This window comes from Diplotaxodon limnothrissa, linkage group LG19 (assembly GCF_057381915.1).
Source record: "Diplotaxodon limnothrissa isolate DT_005_m linkage group LG19, D_limnothrissa_male_GT1.1, whole genome shotgun sequence".
Taxonomy (NCBI): Eukaryota; Metazoa; Chordata; class Actinopteri; order Cichliformes; family Cichlidae; genus Diplotaxodon; species Diplotaxodon limnothrissa.
In genome coordinates this window covers 32960087-32981660 of record NC_140614.1, presented here as the reverse complement: position 1 = coordinate 32981660, position 21574 = coordinate 32960087, and the positions used below count along the sequence as shown (strand labels likewise).

The window sequence follows — 21574 nt, the reverse complement described above, 5'->3', positions numbered from 1 at the left end:
ATGAGACCAAAATGCAAAACACTATGTGTGAAAACTAACACTGCACATCACTCTGAACCATCCCCACTGTCAGATATGGTGGTGGCAGCATCATGCTCTGGGGGGCTTCTCTTCAGCAGGGACAGGGAAGCTGGTCAGAGTTGATGGGAAGATGGATGGAGCCAAATACAGGGCAGTCTTGGAAGAAAACCTCTTGGAGTCTGCAAAAGACTTGAGACTGGGGCGGAGCTTCAACTTCCAGCAGGACAACGACCCTAAACAAAGCCAGGGCAACAATGGGATGGTTTAAAACCAAACATATCCATGTGTTAGAACGGCCCAGTCAAAGTCCAGATCTAAATCCAATCGAGTATCTGTGGCAAGATGTGAAAACTGCTGTTCACAAACGCTGCCCATCTGATCTGACTGAGCTTTCACCTGGAATTCCAATAAAACTGATTCATGTTTGTGGCTGTAATGTGACAAAATGTGGAAAAGTTCAAGGGGGCCCAATACTTTTGCAAGCCGCTGTATTTTAAGAACACACTGCACACCATGCCCAAATATGCCAAGTTCTCTTTGGAAATTACCTTCTTGGTACACAAATACAATTTTATGCCTGTCAAACGGTGCTATCTTGGGTCTTTGATAAATTGCCTGTCATGTCTAAACAGAGCACTGGTCCATCTTTTTATTTTTTGCTTTTTTTAAGCTTGAATGATTCATAGGTGAGTGTTAAATAACTAAACTGAATTGAAAATGAGCAAAAAGGCAGCCAGAAAAACTTTGAAAGACTTTCAGAAAGTCCAGAGAATTATTGCTCAGGACTGCTTTAAAAATTAAGACAGTGTGGCTCTTTGAAAGGAGAAATGTAAACAAAGGGTGGCTCAAGACGTTTGCAGATAAGTCGGATTATGACTTTAAAGAGTCAAACTATAGTTTAACCCTGTAAAGCCTGAACCATGAAATAATAATCCCAGAAAATTCAAATCTTTCAAAACTGTGTTTATTGAGCACGTAAAAAAGAGAAATTGATTTTGATATTCTTTTTACCATTTTTGCGACATTTGGTATTTGTGCAATTTATCATTTTAAAAATATATTGTGGGATTTATTCAGATTTTTCAAGAGAAAAAAAATAATGCAAACATCTCAAAAACCCATGTATAAAACATGATACACTTGGTGTTAATGATACAGGAAAGTTATCATTTATATGGACTTTCAGAATTTGCTAGTTAATTTTTTGAAGAAGAAAAAAACCACAGTAACTGCAACCAAGATCTGCTTGAAATAAGAAAAATCTGAACCCCAAACAAGTATTAGAGTTGGGAAGGTGTCCAACTTTATTTTTTCCACTAAGCAACAAAAATAAATATTGCCAACGCAACACAGTACTATTTATCTGGTCTAATAATACTGTATAGTCATCTCGCTGGGTTCTGAGCTTTTTAACTGTCTTTGCCTGAAATCCCTTTCAAAATAAAAGTCCACAAAGCTATTGTTAAGACCTTTTATTTCATCAATTTGAAAGAGACAAGTAAAAACAGTGTACAAAGTTTATATTATTGTTTACTAAAGCTGGTGTCCTCAGTCTCAGGAATACAGGAGGGCAGGTACAAAAAAAGAAAAAGAAAAAAAAATTGAAATTAAAAACAAAAGTACAAAATGAATTTCCCTATTTTCAGAAGGTGACAGCAAAGGGCGCGTGCATAGGAAAAAGTAAGATTCAAAAACCGAACAAAAGGTCTGCAAACGATTGAAGAGAAAACATAAAAACCATTACATTCAATAATGTATTATGCACTTTGAAGGAAAAAAAAAAAAAAAAAAGATTATCTGTCATCTTAAATATACTGAGGTGCTTTCGGAAACTGAGCATGCTTTTAAAAGAAGCCTGAGCCTTCTTTAAAAAGGAAGAAAAACAAAAACCAGACAAGCAAATCTGGTTTTATTTGCATTCACAAACATTTGAATCCATATTATAAAAAGAAGCAAATTTATTCTTTTCCGACCTTAAAGTACAAGAGTCCAAACGTAATCATTTGGGGGCAGAAAAAGTGCATGTCATTGGCACAGTACAACTTATTATAATCAATGCTGGTCTCATAAATAACTCAGAAGCTTGTGAAGGGATATAAGACCCCGAAAGGGGCGAATCAAAGATGACGGATCCCCTGAAGCCCTGTTTGTTTGCAAAGTATTCCTAAAAGACGTGTATTATGTTAAAGTGACCTCACTGAGGCTGCAGCGAATGCACTGGGTGGGGAAAACACCCAGTAGTGTACTGTACATGAAGGAAAAACCCAGAGGAGAGGATCAGAGACTCTGAGGAGGGTCGAAGCCAAGCGACCCTCACCAGAGGGAAACCAGGTGATGTTTGTGGCACAGCGTGGAGATAAAAAGGCATCAGGAACTATAAGCACTTACTTCAGGAGGAGGCTGCAGAGGCTATTTATTACCCTGAACAGGTAACCGGGGGTCTCCTCAATGACTCTGGTGTGCAAACAGCTACCAAAATAAGAAGAAAAAAAGAGGATTCACTGCAGGCCAGTTTGTGCCTTAATGATTAATCGCGCTGCATTCTTTGCACATTTGCCTTTCCTCGCATCAGACTGCTTTTCACAATCCGTTCACCAGACTTACCATGATGTGGCGTGACAGTACAACACACTGACAAGAGTTGGTTTTTCAGCAGTAGGAAAGTGTTAAAGATCTTTTCCACATGATGGCATTTCAGTCTTAGGAGAATTAGCCATGTGTTACACACAAGTATGCAAGGATATTAACTTTATTTAATATGGTACATTCACTTATGAAGCAAAAAAAAAGTCTGAATGGACTAAAACATGGATTGATCACCCACTCAAACAATACTCTCTTCCCACATGATGTATTTGGTCCACAGTATGCCCATTTTCTAACTGACATGGTTATGGTGACATCAAATTGTGTTTAAAAAAAAAAAAAAAAAAAAAAAAATCTGATTTACAGCAGTAGCGCAAGTTGTGCATAGCTACATCTCCCCATTCATTACGGTGTATGGTTTCCTGCTCAGTATAGTAATAAACAACCAGGAAATGAACAGTAGTGTTATCTCCGTGGTCAGTCTTCAAAGGCCACACAGGTATGTCGTCTCGGATTTCCTTCTTCCTGGAAAAAGTAATTTGGAGATGGCGACTGTTGCATCCAAAGACAGCTTCTGCAGACGATTGTTGGGAGGACGAGGGTTTGGGCCCCCGGTCTTCTGAGAGTGCAGTCAGGTGGGGAGAAGCGAGATGGTCGGACCGGAGGAATGGTTGAAAGTCGTTTAGGCCGTCCCACTGGCAGAGTAGGAGAATTGGGGAAAGTGGGGTCTCCGTTCACTGTCAAAGGACTCCATGCTGTCATCTGTGAATGAAGGGAGAAATAAATGGTCACTTTTTTTCAGGAGAATATTATTTTTATATATATATATATATATATATATATATATATATATATATATATATATATATATATATATATATATATATATATATATATATATATATATATATATATATATATATATATATATATATATATATATATATATATATATATATATATATGAAAGCTTACCAACTAGTACTTTCAATATCTAACAATACAATACATCCATGTACTGCCTGTCCATGTCAGGGTAATGGAGGCGTGTAAATTATACCAGCTCTGAAAAACATTTTCTACAGATATTCAAACGTCATTTTTTAGTAAGGACAGCAGAATGGACCAGTGGTTAGCTGTTGTCTCACAGCGAGAAGGTCCTGGATTTAAATCCACCAACAGGCTGGGCCCTCTCTGTGTGGAGTTTGCATGGGCCCTCTCGTGCAAAAACACGCATGGGTTGAATAATTCTAGGGTCCATAGGTATGAATAAAACTGACAGCGAGTCAACCTATCCAGAGTATACCACACCTTTTGTCCTATGGCACTATATGGTATATGCACATTTCTCACCTTCATTTCTTGTTTATGTTTCAATAAATAAAATGTATGCATTTCATTTTTCCAGTATCATAGCTAGGAACCCATAATCACTCCATTGCCATCAATATACTAGCTGTCAGAAGTGCATCTGAGAATTTCATGAGGCACAACGCTGTGTTTTAATGGCCCCGACTCTCCAGGAGAGGGCAGGCTGCTCTCAAGGGAGCTAGTTATGCCTGCAGGAAGGTTTCTGCACTCACATTTATGAGCCCTCCTCCACTAAATGAAGCATTAGCACATGGATAGAGTACAAGACTCTAGGGAAAAACCTCTGTGGGTGAATGACTTCCAACTCTTCAAAAAAAATACAAGTATAACCTTTTTAAACAGGTGAAGGAACCAGATATCTGCTTTCATCTTTATCAATTTAAAAGTCATAATTGGTACCAAAGTCAAACGAGGTGGTCAGGCTCAAATGCAAGGTCACACAATTGCACAGTAAATGAACAGATTTGATTTAATCATATTTCACAGTAGAAAACTCTGTATGGGTGCCCAGAGTGTGCGTGTTTAACGCTACCTTGTCCCGGTGGCGTAATCGTGATGGTTTGTGCTGTGAACTCCTCATCGAAATATCTCGTGTCCGTCTCCGATGTAACTTGGGGCTTAAATGGTGGGACCAGCTGTTGTGGAGGAGAAGACACACAAAAGAATCAGTACATTAGAGCCTTCAATCAGTTTGGTACCATTTGCCAGTCTGATGACAATCCATGTCATGCCTAAATGGGTGGCGTCACTTTATTGACTTTCGAGATAGCAATAGCTGACCAAGTTTGGTGTTCTTACAGAGACGACAGTCAGAGGAAGCTTTACAGAAACACACCTTCTTCTCATAAACATCTTGCCATTCAATGCTGGCAAAGAACTTGTGCTGCATGATTTCCTTGGCGTCATCAGGTCCTCCACCTAACCTGCAAACAAGTACAAACAGATCAAACCCAGACGCATGATGACAACATTAATTATGTAGATAATTCCAACCATTTTATATCATAGTAGGAACGCATATTTCCTTGCACAAACTCTAAATAGAAAGGTTGTCACCTTTGCTTTGGGTCTTTCTTCAGAAGACCAGAGAGCAGGGAGCGTGCTTCGAGGCCGAGGGTCCGGGGGAAGCGGATGTCTTCCATGAGGATTTGCTCAAATAGCTTCTCGTGGTCTTGGTTGTAGAAAGGCAGTCTGCCACACATCATCTCGTACATCACCACACCCAGACCCCACCAGTCCACAGCACGGCCATAGTCATTGTCTTCCAACACCTGTGTTGGGGAGAAAGGTGAGCAAGATTTTATTTCATTTTTCGGATGTTCGAGTCATTTTAACTTCCTGTCGCAGATTTATGATGTGCTATTATCTTAGAAGTAGTCCTTACACTTCTGTTGATTGACAACTAATCAACCATAACTGGGTTAGGCATCAAAGGCTGTGAGAACTGCAGCTTTGTAAACCAAATACAATTACTGTAAGTAACTGGGCTGCCCCCGTACACCAACTCACTCCCACCCAACAAAAATCACCTGCTTTTCCCCCTGGTCTGGGCTTCTGAGGCAGCCCCAGCCAACACTGACTCACATCTCACATTAGGAGCAAGGATAGAGTTTCCCCCAGAGCCCTGCATATTTAATCACCACAGGGCCTTCCACACATACAGATCAGCAAGCAGCAGAGGTGTGGGTCGCTTATGTGTGGCACCAAACAGACAAGGGTCTTACAAACAAACCACTTCAATGAACGCAGCCAGAGTCTCAGAAAGAGAAATATTTAGTATTAGTCTTTCCATAAAGTGACTTTCTTGACAGTTCTTAATGAGACAAACTCCTCCAGTGTTGTGCTTAGTGAGCAGCAAAACCTGTTGCATGACTAATGTGCTGCTGAGCGGAGTTGTTCCAAGGTCTCCGGGGACATGTACTGGATTCTACCTCACCAGGCGGATGTTGAAGGTGAAATCGAGACAAGGAGAACAGTCTGTTCTCTTAAACCTTCAGCAGTGTGATGCTAGGTAATTCCCACCCAAGAATAGAATCTTAAGTAAAAAGATGAGTGGATTAATAGAATTGGATATGGACGCAACCGTGTTGGACACAGAGGGTCCTGGAAAACAGATGGACGCATGTGTCCGTAAAAGGAACAAAACTACTTTGTATGTGCACGCGCAAGCCGAGTGCACGTGTCTGTGGGCAAACAGCCGGGTGCTGCGGTGAGCGGCGATCATCGAAGAGGACGGCTATGAGGACAGGGGCAGTAACGTGAAGCCGGTGCGGGGCTAGGATTACTGGGCCGTCTCTATTTCCAGCGCTGCTGTCGTGTGATTCACACCGTGCGACAGCTGGGCCTGCAGCTGCCCCATATATGTAGAAGAGCACCACAGCTGTGAAGCTGCCAGGAGCGCAGGAGCCAAGCTCATCCCTCATATACGTAACCAGGACTGTTTGCCTGCCTGCACCCCAGCCCCAAACTAATACTGTTACACTTCCCCAAAGGAGCAGAGATAGTGAGGAGAGAGAGGATAAAAAGCGCACACACTGCTGCTGCTTTGGAGCTCTGCTCTGTATACTGCACTTTTTCTGCTCAAAGCCATTAATTTTTTAAAGTGGTGACTCCAGATCAGTGTCAGTGGCTAGATTAAATCTGTTTACATTTTTCTTTGTAGCAGTTCCCTAAAAGCCAAATCCCAATAATAGTTTTCTATTACTTAATAAAAAGTGACTGAATGAGACTTTCCTACTCCTCACTGAAGAGAGAAACCGATCAGGCTTTTGCAGATCGGGTCTGTCCTCCACCCCCACCCCCTGCTCTGGGTGGAATATTCCCAGACGTTACAGCATTCCTGTGCAGCACACACAACAAGGTCATTGTTTACTGCAGAACAACCTGTAACACTGCCTGGCCCGCACTCCGCAGAGACGCTTGCCAGCGACCCCGTTGCCATGGCAACGCCCCCTGATGTCTCTCTGCTCTTGGTTGCCGAGGTTGGAGCTGTCATGGGCTATGCAACTCGGTGGTGGAGCGAAGTGGGTTAGGTTGAGCTTGGAACGGGCAGAAGTAATGTATGGAAAACGCACTTAAAGCTCAGACTTTTACCTGGTGCTGATGATTAGATGGGAGTTCCATCTGATTCGACAAGCAGCACAGGTACACGTTCCCGAGAGGCGCCCTGAAGCACTCTGTAATAGTGTCCTCACACCAGCTCTGAGTCAGCCCAGGTCAGGTGAGGCACCCCAGGCAGCATCGGGGGCTGTGGCTCCCTTGGTGCCACACAACAGCTGTAGCCAATGTGGTCTGTCTGTCTGTCTTTCTTCTCTTTTCAGAGTGCGGAAGCTCACGTTTCCTGAAATGCTGCCAGCCACTTACCCTTCCTCCTCCCCCAACCAGAAAATTCCAAATGCAGACTAAAAACAACGATACAGCAACTGTGTCAACATGGACGCCTTCTCCTGGAAAACTTTTTTTCCCCTCTTCCCCTTAATGGCAGCAGGCAAGGGGCTCATGCTCATGCAAGGGACACATGTACTTAGTGACACCAACCCACCCAACCACCACAAACATTCACAATGAATTCTCGTGTTACACAACCCACTCCAACACTTGTCATACCTGCACGCAACAAGGGTAGCCACACCCCTTGCCATATAACATGAGAGCAGGCTGCCCTACCCTGAGCACACGGCATACTCATTAACACAACCTTAACTGGAGATTAGAAAGGCATTTCAGGATAACAGCCCTTTTCTTCTACTAATGTTCAACACCACACACCATTCCTTTCTCTACAAATGTCACATGCACCACGACTAGCATTCAATCCTGGGCTCCAGCTCATCTTATTCAGTTCAATCAAATACAATCATTTTGTTTTTATTTACTTTAAAGCAAGGTAGAGAGCTCTTGGCTCAGCACATCTGAAAAATATCACCAATATACACACATATTTAAAATTAAAACAGAAACTTGAATAAAAGACCAAAGAAAACCAAGAAATGCAGATTCCTTCCTGTTCTTTCAGTTAGTGAAAGAACAGCTGGACGAGTAAATTAGTCACCAAATGTCAACCCAAGTGAACACCATTAGACGATGTGTTCACCACCATCCAACACACACCAGATTTCAAAGCTGTTTGCAGCTCTAAAGTGGCCTGACACCAAATTATTGCTTCAGCTTCCTTTAATTTGTCACTGATCTATAGAGAACTACAGAAAGTGGGCTTTTCTGCACACACTAAGGTCACTTAAAGTCACCTGCAGGCTGAACCACTGTTGTGTTTTTACCTCAGGTGCAAGGTACTCTGGAGTCCCACAGAAGGTTTTCATAGTGGCGCCATCTTTGATCCCCTCCTTACACAGGCCGAAATCTGTGATCTTTATGTGTCCGTCTTTGTCCAGCATAAGATTTTCCAGCTGAGAAAAATTACTTCTTTGGTTAAACATCCCAAAAACGTGATGTTGATATAAATTATTAAATGATCAAACATATATTTATCTATCAGAAACAAGTCTTTTACAGGAATTTGTGGAAAAATAAAACATCAACTGGTGTCTGTAATTAATTAACTGAAAACTATTTAGTCATTAAACACCTTAGGCTGGAAGTAACTGCGTGTCATCCAAATAAGGCATCTCACGTGGAAGTAAATTACCAATTGCAACATTCACGGCCTTCTTCCTCCCCACTTCTTAGTCATTTGTGCTTTGTGGTGACATGTGATGGTAACTGATGGCTTACAAGAAAGTTTTTCCAGGTCAACCACGTGTGAGGGAAAGCAAAAAAAAAAAAAAAATTGATCTCTACACTTTAAATGTTCTTTTCTCAGTTCGATACATAAATATTGTGAAAATGCTCATAAAAAGCGTGAATATGGAAAGGTACCTGGTGATACACATACACAGGTAAACCTGACTGAAAAACATGCACTATGCAGTGTCATGACTTGAGGTTACATGGCCTTTTAATATCAGCATGTCCTCACCCTCCCCTCGCTGTCTCTCTCCCTCAGTTAAAGTCACCTGGCAGCTGTAGCTCACACGTGGCCAGCAGCGCCCGGCCAGAGTCAGCACATCCTCCAATCCTGCTACCCTGGCATTTTCAGGAGAACCCTAGCAGGCTGGGAGCCTGGCTCATAAACCCAAGGGAGAGAGGGAGGAAAGGGAGGGGGGGAGGTAGGGAGTGCTATGCTGACCTGGCTGGTATAGTTTTATCAGCTGGAAGTATTAGGGCTTCAGAAGCCCACTGCAACTGATAACCTCCCCAAAGCCTTCTTAAACTCAAACATGCCTTATCAATTTGCAGCATCCATCTCCGATGTCATCTTCCCTCGCACACTTCTCTTTAGCTTTTAAACTCAAATGCAAAACAAGAAGCAGTTGGAAATCTCAAACTTCTTCATTCTGAGAAGATGTGTGGCTTTTTCCCCCTCCATTAAAGAAAACAGCTAACACAAAGAATGACGTCAATCTCACACACAGAGCGGTGATATCACCCACTGAGAACTTTGTGTGTACTATAATGACTGGTTGGTGGTGATCTGTTCAAAGGGGCCGTGGTAGTTATTTCTGTCTGGCTGCAGCAATGTACAGGCCGGACTTCCATCCAGCTGCAGTGAGGTCTGGAGTTTGATCTGGGGGAGGCAGATCAATAAGGCCTGGCCACTGCTCTAGATGGAGACAGATCCTATTTATATCCTGCCACGGGGAGGGAGAAAGAAAGTGAAGGGGAGGAGGGTGGAGAAAGGGAGGCTGACTACTAGGATGATAGGAAGTGAGGACACATTTCCCCGCCTACCTTGAGATCCCGATAAACCACGTTTCTTTCAGCATGCAGGTAGTCCAAAGCAGACACTATCTCTGCGCCGTAGAACCGCGCACGCTCCTCTGAAAACACCCGGTCTCTTGAAAGATGGAAGAAAAGCTGAGGGGATGTGGGAGAGATTGACAGGGACGCAGAGGACAAATAAGAGTGTTTTTCAGTCAAGAAGGAAGTGAGAAATGAACACACTCAACATCCAAAGTATTTACAGATGCACATTTAGCGATGATTAAACTAGTTTACCTCACCACCGTTTGCATACTCCATGACAAAGCACAGGCGGTCATGTGTTTGGAAGGAGTATTTCAGTCCCTGCAGATCAAAAAACAAAAACCTCAAAGCAGAACTTCATGTTTCAAACCAAGTCAAGCGGAAGCTGGCATTTAAACAGCTAATGGTAACATGAAATATCACAATACATGTTGCGGCTTTAGCTACATTTTCGAACATTTCGAAAGAAGAGGAGGAAAACCACAGCACAGACGATGTGTTGCCTTCACCCACCACTTAGATCTAAAATTTGGTACGAGCTTATCATTACAACCCACCTCAAAGCAAGGGTTAACTGATTAAAAAAAAAAAAACCCCCACTCAACTCTAGCCTTTGTAAGCACAGCACTTCAAAACATTCCTGACAAAAACTGCCTCTTTTTTCTGAATGGATGCTTCTGGGTTAGACTGAAGAGGTCTGAGGATCTGTGCGAGTTAAAATAAGGTTTGGGTATATGGAGGAGCTCCTTACTGTCAAGAACGGATGCTTTGAATTCTGGAGGACTCTGTTCTCTGTGAGTGTGTGCGCCACTTCATCCTGGAGACAAGAAAGAAGAAGAAAAAAAAAAGACAGCATTTGTGCAACTCTCTCAATCACTATTTAGGTATCAGGCATTGGTTTCCCCCAGACTCCCAGTGCATTTTCACCCCTTCACTTGCTCATTGGCAGCCACTCACTTTTGCTACGATCACCTCCTTCTTTAGGATCTTCATGGCATAGTAGCGTCCTGTGGCCTTCTCCTTTACCAGAATAACTTTGCCAAAAGTGCCTTTTCCCAGGAGTTTGAGGTATTCAAAGTCGTGCATAGTCTGCAAGGCAATGGGGGAGAATACAGCATCTGGTTACAAACAGGAGCATTAACGAACTCAGACTCTAAACAGGACACGCAATCCCACTGACAACAACGCTGAAGCATTTAAGCCACCATCTCACCCACAGAGCAATTTCCACTCCTCTAATGGTTTGACCTATATACGTGGTTGTGTCTCAGTTAACCTTTGACCCCCAGCTCTGGAGAGAATGTTGAAAATGGTTGTGCGGGGGACATCTAATCCAGTGACATTGGACCTTTAAGTCATGACACATGTGGGGGGAGGGGGGCATGTGTGAAACCTAGTGGGCATGCTATCTGGTGCCAAGCCACCCACAACTGATGTTGGGAAAGAAGCTGTGCAAGTACAAATAAGCTGGGGAGGGTGAAGGAGGAGTAACTGTCAAATGAGGAGGGGACAAAAAAAAAAAAAAAAAAAAGCTGTACTAACAGCGAGGAGCAATCTCACTAGTTAAGAACGAGTGAGAGACATTTGTGAGGACATAACCGAACAAAGATACATTGAGTGTAAATGAGCTAGTACCACTTTGAGTCTGGGTTTGGTCAGGTAGACCTCCATGTCCATGGGGTCTGGGGAGGAGTCCATCATCTCCTCCTCTTGTTTCTGTAGGCCTTCAGCCACTGCCTGGATGGCTTTGGTCCATTCTTCCCTGAGGTAGACACAAGCAGCAGAGATTACAGCAGTCCGTTTGCCACCAAGCAACCCCAGCAGCCCAATCATGTAATTGTCTTCTTATCAACAGGAAGGCAATTTCAAGTGTGACCTCTGCCAAGAGCCAGTGCACAGGGTGAAGGTGTATAATGATGATTAAATATGTATGTTGGTTTACGCTTCTGCATGTTAGAAAAACTAAGCTCTTAAACTACTTTGTAGCATTCTGGGCCAAATCTTAGCATGCGGATGATTCGAGCTCAAGTGCTCTGTGAGCAGCGAGGGGTCTGCGTCTCACTTGCCTCTCCTCGGGGGTCTCCACGTGGAAGGTACGCTCGATGACAGTGGTCCACTGCAGGCAGCGGATGATGAATGTGTTGGGCTTGGGCCGTTCCGTCTTCATCAGCTGGCACTCTGACCACAGCCGGGGAGATGGAGACGAAGAGAAGGGCCAGTGTGTAGGAGAGCAGAGGGGAGAGACAGACCCGCAGTTATAGCCATTTATCTTTATCGCCGTCCTAACAGACAATCTCGGCCAATTTGGAAAAGAACAGGTGCACTTTGGTGGGAGAAAACAACTGATGCTTAAATCGTCAGTCCCTTTAAAAATAAAAATGCTTTGTATTAGTAGTGCTTTAAATCCAGCACATATTCCAATTCATTCCCTAACAGTTGTTCTAAAAAGCAACTCTTTACTAGTCATTTTCAGACTGTGATGAATCTGACAAAACACATGTTAAATTATTGGTCTGAATCATCGAGAAATCCCAAAACCCAAGGTCACATCTTGTTTTCTCAGAGCAGAACCTGAGATGATATCACATTTCCACTAAAATGAATCAGCTAAAGGAAACAGAACTTCAAACCAGGAAATGTTTAACTTGCCACGCTGGCACACACCCGGCTTAATCAGTCTTGTTCTTTAAGAATTTCATATCATGCACATCTTCACACCCTTCTTTTATTGCTTCTGCTGAAATTTTCCCACTTTTGGAGCAAATAATTGTCTTGTAAGCAGTTTGCAAAAACAATTACTCACAACAGTCTAATAACTGAATTTACAAAGCAGAGATTTCCATCTGCAGCTCCTTCGCAGTAACATCTGTTCCCAAATGAAACATGTCAGCAAATATGTCAGAACGTGACACAAAATGGCCTGCGTCTGATGGATGGAGGACTCTGAGTGGACCACCACTGAGATCCAACATGGCTCCATCAGGGTGAATATGTAATCCAGCTGCAGCGGCCCCGTCAGCAACGACACACCATGTGTCCTCTGCGGTGGGGTCACAGTGGTGACAAAAGCAAAGCCAGCGCTGATGGAGACAGAACCTCCGAGAGGAGCCCAGATAAATACTTGAAATCAGGCGGCTAATGGCCACGATAACTCAAGAGTGTCGGAGAGGAAACATTTTGTTAAACAAACAGTATGCCGTCTAATTGCTGTGTTCAGTCATCTGCACAGCTTATCGCAGCAACTTTCTCTGATGTGAAGATCGAGTGAGTCGAGCTGCTCTGGGCATTTTTTTGTTTTTGTTATTATCTGTCACAATGCAAACAAAGTTTTGGGGACTGCACAGAGAGAAGAGAGCTGCCATCTGATGCATTAATGTAAGGAGTCAAAACATCTTGCGTGCACGTTCAGTGGCGGAGCTCTCTTTGCTCGGAGCGGTCCTCCTACTGAAAACCGCGCCGCCGTTCTATTAAGATGACAACACAGCAATTTCTCTTTCTATTCAAAGTCATTTAGAAAGCTGCCAGATGAGTAAACGGAGGGGTTACTTGTTCAAAAAGGTCTTCCACATTTTTCCTTATACACTGTCAAACTGTTATTAACTTCTTTTCAGTGCGAAGAAGTATAAAAAACGTTTTTTTGTTTTTTTTAAATCATGCATGCAAGTTAAGAAGAGCAGCAAACAAAATAGGGGTGAAAACAAGCTGCCAAGAAACAAGGGAAAAAATGTGGTGGTTTCTCTGAAGCAGATACTCACGTGCTACAGAGAAGTTATTTAAGGGGGTTTCCAGCTGGTCAACATCTTGCGGTCGCTCTTTGTAGCCAATGAATGTACCATCACTCTTCAGGAGAAAATACCTTGGCCTCCAGGTCTTGATGTATTCTCCTGATAAGAGAAAAAGATTGAAAAGGAGGTAAAATTAAACAGCATGTGACCAACTCCTTTTTCTTCCCCCCCTCCGGTGTTGTCTGTTCAAACCTTACTTGCTTTTACAGCCTCGAAAGCTGAGGAATAAACACTGACATTGTGAATGCAACATAACATTTTAGTGATTTCTTTTCATATTAGTTGTCAGCGGTATAACGCATTATTAAATTAGCACTGAAAGCACTAGGGCCTTCTTTTAGCGAGACTCAAAAGTGCTGTTTTTAAGGCAGGAGTCAGGACTCCTTCCCTCCACGTGGTACATCCTCTTTTTCAACAGTCATTTCCAATGTAGATAGTCACAGGATATTCAAACAAAACAAAAAACCTTGTCCCAACTTGTCCCGAGTTTGAGGATCTAAGTCGACTAATTTCACCAGGAAGGAGACTAGATTTCCCACCCACCCAAATTCCACTGTAGCCATTTTTACACAAGAAATCAAACGAATACGAGGAGAATGAGGAATGGGACATGGTTTCAAGTGGCCTTTTCTCACTTATAGCACACAATGGAGGAATGTAAGCTTCAAAAACACTCTTCCCATTGGAAATATTCTTGTTTGAGAGCGTGCAGGATTCACTTGCCCTCTCTGAATTGTGACAGTTAGTTGATCGTGTCATTCTTCCAACAGCACAGCAGGCACGGTAAAAATCTAACGTACGGGTAAAGCACCAGTATCATTTTAATCATACAATTAAAATTCTGTAAATCACGTAAGCAAATATCCTCAGGCTTCTTACACTTTCAGCAAAAACTGCCTTTCATTTAAGCAACTTAAAACTGTATTTGCATACATCTTTAACAAGTAGAATTTTTAACTTCACTTTAAAACATTTTAATCTGCAGTCCAGCTTAACATTTCCTACAGTTCTTAACTCTGTAACGGTGGATGCCAACGCTTCAATTTGATTTTCATACAAAACCTTCCACACTCCTCGGTTTTCTAGACAACAGCCTTAAACTCAAGCCAAGCATGTCCATCCCATTCACTTAGACACACTGGCATCACACAAATTAATCTCTCTTAGGCAGACGAAACTCCATTTATTCCGGTGATGCTTCAGGAAATGTTGCGCCAGATGTTGTGCAGACGGTGAAGATGGGGGGGGGAATAAATAAATAAAAAATAGCTTACATACCATAACAAGGCAGTGGCACACAGCGGAGTGGAACTTGAATATTTATACAGGAAAACTGTAATTTATTTTTAATTACGGAGCCGCATATTAACCCCATGCAGTGCCATACCAAGCTGTCCTTAATTGCCCCATTTCCTCCAACACAGAAGCGCGGCGTGCGCACGTGTGTGTGTAAGAAGTAAAAGATCTGTCCTATGAGCTTCTGTTATTCACACATACACACTTCTGAGTAATGAAACTGATAGCAGATTAGACAGTGCAGAGCAAACATCAGCTTGTAATATCTACTCTATTTAGTGCACATTGTACTAAAATATTTAAAGAAATCACATGAATTATTAAAACTGGTTGAGTGTCATTTTTCAAGATTTGTCACTTGTAATCTGTCAAAATCATCAACTTGCCCTTCCTGCTTCTCGTCTACATTTTTTCCCCTCCCCACATAAAGCGACGACACGGGATGCCCTTCATAGCCTGCATACATAAAGCTGGACGGAGCCACTATGATAATAATATAATGCAGATTATAGAAGCCATGAGCTGGGAGTTCTGGCTGCTGAGGGACATTGTATGCTTTTTATTTAATAGGACTTTAGAGCAGCGATCGAGACATTAAAGTCATCAGGATGAGAGCGTGAGCTAACGGTAACTTTCTTTAGACTTCTATATAATCAGATTTGTTACTGCCACTGTGCAGGAATTGCAACCTGCCCATCAATAGAAAAGAAAAATGAAAATGTAGGTTTTAGCTAGAACTCAGTCGATACCAATATTCGGCATTTATGGAATTGGAATTTAAAAAGCTAATAGACTGGCTGATATTTTCCTCTTCTGCACACAACAAACATAAATGGATTTCCCTAACATAACATGTACTTAGCAGTTTGCACTAAGATAATCAGACAAAGCAGTTTAAAAATAATTTGTTTTCCTATCACAATAAGTTGTGGAACTCTTCACAGCTGAAGGGAGTTTCTCCCATTGCTTCTTTGCACGTTTCAAATCATTTTTATTCATTAAGCGCTATAAATGTTGATACCGACGGGATCTTAATGCATTCTGTATTTGCTTCGCTTTCAGATAACCGTCTAAGATTTTTTGGATCAGAAGAATGAAAAAGAGTGCTCGTTGGAAAGTTGGAAGTTATAGACTAGCATGTTTTATTAGCTCCATTTGGGATAGACTGTACAGGAAAATGAAATTGCAGTACGATGATGCAGATGTTTGTGTTACAGTTCTCGGTTTGTTAAACCTGAATCAAAACTTTAAAAAAAAAAAAAAATTAAAAAAAAAATTAAAAAAAAAAACAAAAAAAAAAACAACCCAAACAAACAAAAAACACCTGATTCACTGCTGGTGTGGTGGCACCAATCACCATACAAAAGGAAACAGCTGTCACTTGGCACAACAGAAGACATTAGTCTTCAATCCAGAGCAGATGTTTAATATGTTATTACATTTTTCTTTATTGTGCAAGGGGAGATTCTTCATCTCATTTGCTGCAGAGTAAGTGTTTTCACACCAAATAAAGCTCATTTAGAAATTAGCTCAACTTTGACAGGCGTCAGACTGCCGCCCTCACAGCTTTTCGACAAATCCGCTTATACTAGATGCGCTGCCCCAAGTGAAATAAGCAGAATACAGTTTGCTGCAGCTCCCTCGTGACCGCTTTACACACAACTGCAGTGATAAGATTTTTCCAAATACAAACCACACCAATCAACTTTAACAATCAATCATCCAAATACACGCCGATCTCCTGGGACTCCACGTCCGTAGGGTTATTTATCACAAGCCTTTAAGAGCACCAGACTTCCTTACTTCAGCACAATGGAGCTTAGAGACTTGTTTAGCATAAAATCTAAATAATAAAAGCACAAAAGACGTGGCATTTAAGAGTACACATAGTCATTAAGTGTCAGCTGCGAGTTCGCTGGAGAGCCTGTTCAATACATAATTTGGACAAATCTGCAGCCAGAAAGTCTCCTGAGCCCTTCATACCGGTCCTTGTTTTTATCTGCTGGGCCCCAGCTGGTGCTCCACTCTGTGGTCAGGTTTTGGCTGACCCATATCTCCCAACTATAAACCCATGCCAACCAACACTGAGGACAGTATGTGCACAATGCAGAGGCAGCATAATGAGTCCCCTACCTGACACCGCGACACGTGATGAAGGCTCAACGTATATCCTTGTCTCGCCAGCAGGGCCTAAAGTTTCAGTTTAGAAGTTTTCGTTTGGCAGCGGGAACGCAGGCAAATCATTTCCAGACTGTGTAATGTTCTTACGTAGATTCAGATCCTGATGGGCAGAAACAGGTGTTTGTGTGTACACATGATTGTGCTTGTCTGTAAATACATTTGTGTATGCATGGCGCCTTGTAGGCACTGAAAGGTATTTGTGTGCAACAGATTACAACAAACAGTCAGTTTGAAAGGCTTTCTTGCCAGATCCACTGACGCATGGCACACACTAGTAGTTGCATGGGTGGTCATACGTGACGCAGCAGCACGGCGAGGCATGACATGGCATGTACTGGGAGAAAATCTGACACACTGGTGTGGAAGACACAGCCAGCTAAGCATCCTTAGTCACCATTATCCCCATTCTGACAATGGCAATTGTGATATTAAGAGGGACTTGTTCCACACAAAAAGGTAAATAAGGTCTAACCCACTGTAATAACGCAGTCTACTGTAACTGGAAAGTTAAAGTCTTTTCTGCAGGGGCACTCATCTTTGATGCCACCTCTGCAAAGGTTAAGCAACCCCACATCTGCATTGCACATCCCTCAACTAGTGCATGCTCCTTCTAGACAGGAGGACACTGCAACTTCCTCGTCTGTGACCACAAGCTCGATCACATGACAACTGTGGAAATGGCTATATCCGGTTGTCTGCGAGCGGGCGTCTCCGCCGCATTGAGAGCGGGCGGGGGGGAGTGAAGGGGTTGCACTTGCAGTCTGCACTCTGAGCATAAACAACCAAGATGACCCTTGTCAGCTTCCTATTGACACACATTTCCCCTTTTGGTTTTATTCATTTGTACTTTCCACAGAGCGGCTTTTCTTAAGAACTGACAGAGTGAGAAAGTGAAAACTAATGCTGGGTTTTTTCCCCTTTTTTAAAATTGTATTGTCAAATATACAGTTACCGTTTAGAGTAAACATGGATACATTTATATGGTAATTATACACAGGGACTGTTATGCAGATGCAGAGAGGGAAAAAAAAAAATTCTTCTGCACTACTTAAATCCAGTGCTTTGCATACTAGACCCCAAATACATCCTGTGTACACGGAGAAAAAGCGCAGACTGCTGACAAAGGACAATAGGCCTCAGAACAACACAGGAGAGCCTTCTGCTTTTAACTCACTTCATCATCACAGTGTTCCAGTAAACTAAAACCTTTTGATGTCAACATGTTCTCCAAAACAGGAAAGTGGCCAACAGACAGACTGACCACAACCTAGATAAGATAAAACCTGCTTCAAGTGTCTGGTTGACACACAGGCACACATGCATGCATGCACGCACAAACACACACTTTGCTCTGAGGAAATCCACTGCATTAACAGTCCCAGTAAGCTTTTCTAATAAAAGCATGACAGCCGACATGTGGCTCGTCTCAACCAAATTAGGGGAAGGACAGAAGAATGGGAAGACTGATTTGACAAAAGATGAGAGATGAGAGTACTGGAGGGGATGAGAAAGCAGTGTGTGAGGAGTTGTGCTGAACGGCGTGGTAGTGAGACAGATCACTACATATGTTCCCCACATATGTAGGAGTGTGAGTGGGGGGTGGGGGGTGTGAACGCAAGTGAAGTGTGCATGAGCCATGCGCACTGTGTGTGCAGGGGAGGAGCTGTCAGGGCCTGATAGAGTGTCTTTACATGACAAGCAGCTGCTGAGGGCTGGGATGCGCGCTGGGCAAAGTGGAAAATAATGAACGGAGAACCGCTGCCAAACAAAACAGAATTCATCTTTATTTGCCAACTGCTGCATGGCCCTGTGTGCGGACAGCTTCAGCATGCCACAGCTACGCCCCTCTACACCTCAAGCACGGTACAGGAGGAAAGAACGGGTTTGGCACAGCAGCTGGAGCATCTTTGCTTTTACCGAATTACAAGAAAAAAGGTACAACAACAACAACTCCTGAGGAGGGAATCACTTTAATCTAGATACTGAAATGATCAGGAAGTTTTAACATTATACATTTCAAATTTTCTCAACTTAATGACACTTCACGTCGACTTCCAAGAAATGACTCTTTATTTCACGTTAATCCTTTCTTTGGACAGTAAAGCCATGTGAAAGTCAACTTGGCTTAAGAGGCCCTAACACTAAGGGTTAGTCAGACAAGCTTATTGAAGATTCATTAAATAAAAGGAAGAGGGCGGGTGAATGAGGTTAGTGGCTGGTTCAGAGGAGCATCCTGCACTCTCCGTCTCTACGTGACAGCAACAGGAATGTTGAGAACCCAGCTGCTATAGTTTGTTGGCTAATAAGACACATCATGTAGTATTCATCAGTCTTTTTTTTTAAAATTACAAACGAAAGGAGAAGAAAAAGAAGCCACAATCTCCCAAACTAACAGCTGTATCCCAGCTCGTTCTATTTGTAAGGTTTTTAAATAACATTTCCAACACAGTAACTTTAAAAAGAAAAGAACACCTTTGTCACAAGCCACTAGATGACCCACACATGCACACTAATTAACAATGCAAGTGGGTAAATGATCTCACACAGAGTGAGAGGAACCAAAAGAGGGTCAGACAAAATGTGCCTCAGTGCTCACACCCAGTGGTTGGACTTCCTGAGAGGGCTGCTGTTGGGTTTTGTCCCCGTCTGGCCATTCATGGCTTGGGGATGAGAGGAAGGGAGCCAGTGTAACTGCATGAACTGTGCGTGTGTGTGAGTTTGAGTGGTGAGAATCGGATGAGGAGGAGGAGGTGGGGGTAGGCGGAGGTTGAGGATTAGGGAATTAGAACTCCAAAGCGGAGGAGGGGGTAGGGGGGCTTCGCCTTTTGTTGGTTTTTCCTCAGCCGCCCCCGCCATCCCTTCGGCCCTTTTCTGCCGGGTTCTGCCTGTAGGCTGCAGCTGCGGCCTGCTGCCCTGTGCCCTGCATCTCAATGAGGCACGGACTGCCTGCTCTAAAAGAGTGGGGGCTCCCTGATGCAAGGGTCAACACTGAGCCCAGCAACCACAAACTCCACCCCCAAGACGCCCTGCTCTAAGCTGAGCTTCTCATGCTGACCGAACACCCATCTACATATTTGCCCGACTGCGACCGTATAAGGCAGCACCGGGTTCACATGGCATCTTAAACTATCCTGGAGTACGGACTCCTTTTCTTTCCTACTCTTTATGCCTTCTTGACCCCCCCAGCCCATACTCCCTTTTGTTGGCCTCATTCTCTCCATGCAGCTGGATTTGGGGGGGTTGCAGGAGGGGTGGGAGGTGCACCATTGCTGGGGCTTTGGCAGCAGCATCGACAGGTTCCGTTGAAGGGCCACCCCAACCCCAAATCTAGCCCTCCGTCTCTTCTCCTTCTCCCTTCCCCCCCGTCACTAGGGTTGCTACTGCTACCCTAAAAAAAAAAAAAAAAAAAAAAAAAAGCAAGGGGGTGCGATGGAGGCTGCCCCGCTTTCTCACGCTCGTAAGAAAGCCCTCACTTCTTCTCTGTGGTGAGTGACACCTGCTGATTACCATAGAGACACTGTGGGAAGTTCCCCCCTGCCACACTGGGCTGAGATTTGCACCCTCTCCCTGGGTAAACAAGCAGTCCATGGATTAGTTAACTGGGTTACTGCATGGCAAACAAATAAACACACATTATTTAGAACATATTAGTGCCAATGAACTCTCAATGACCAGTAAAATTTAGCACCCTTAAACAAGCAACGATTACGCTCTACATCCCCCCCGCTCCATTTAGACAGGTACACTCCAGCTGTTGACATTTTTCAGGGGCACTACTTGTTAAAATGTTCTGTAAATAAATATAAATATGAAATATGCTCAGAGTAAGAGAAAATGTCAATATCATGGACGCCACATATCTGAGTCCCCAGGCGGCCAAGCATCCCTTTCGTTTCACTGTCTCTCTAACACACCCTAAACTGAAGAGAGGTGCCAGTGATTTGATTGATGTCAAAGACTTTGAGCTTTTCGCCGGTCCATAGCCGCTTCCGCCATGGGTCTGAGTTGTCAGCTGGGTCATTATCCTAGCGACAGAGTGAGAAACGTGCGCTGGAAGTGGGGGAGGACTAAAAAGGGGATGAGCTTGTGAGGGCAAGGGAGAAAGGGGGACCATAAAAGACAAGAAAAAGTGTGCGAGTAAGAATGAAGGAGAACAAGCAGAAAGAGAGAGATGAGGACTGAGGAAATGACAGACAGAAAGGGTACACAGCAACAGAGGCTGAGATCACTGCTGAGTACCACAGTTGTGGCGAGCAGGCGGACTCTGCACAGCAAAGTAAGCACACAGCGGGCTTGCTGCGAGAGGGGGCGAATGGTGGAGGTGCCACCTCCCTCAGCCTCCTGGTCCCCCCCACCATTCTAGCCAGCCTGCCTGCCGACAGCTGCACCCCAGTAATTTACTTCTCTCCACCACATTTAGCAGGAAGACTGCTTCCCATTACCCAGAGCAGGGGGTCCACGCTGACGGCCAGACACCCGGCCAGAGCAATGGCTTCCTGGTGTGACACCTTCTGCTGCTGGACCCTGCCTAC

The 21574-nt window shown here is 43.5% G+C and overlaps 1 protein-coding gene across 1 annotated transcript in view; it reads right to left on the bottom strand.

Moving 5' to 3' along the window:
- Positions 1–2953: 2953 nt before the first annotated feature.
- Positions 2954–21574, bottom strand: part of akt1 (AKT serine/threonine kinase 1) — a 31090-nt gene continuing 12469 nt past the window's right edge. The window contains exons 3-14 of the mRNA XM_085342335.1: positions 13536–13664; positions 11847–11958; positions 11416–11542; positions 10738–10869; positions 10532–10597; positions 10033–10101; positions 9766–9891; positions 8256–8384; positions 5035–5249; positions 4814–4901; positions 4511–4613; positions 2954–3369 (exon numbers count right to left, since the gene is read on the bottom strand). Of these exons, the coding sequence (XP_085198461.1) occupies positions 3290–3369; positions 4511–4613; positions 4814–4901; positions 5035–5249; positions 8256–8384; positions 9766–9891; positions 10033–10101; positions 10532–10597; positions 10738–10869; positions 11416–11542; positions 11847–11958; positions 13536–13664 (1376 nt within the window). The 3' untranslated portion in view covers positions 2954–3289. The remainder of the gene's footprint in view (positions 3370–4510; positions 4614–4813; positions 4902–5034; positions 5250–8255; positions 8385–9765; positions 9892–10032; positions 10102–10531; positions 10598–10737; positions 10870–11415; positions 11543–11846; positions 11959–13535; positions 13665–21574) is intronic.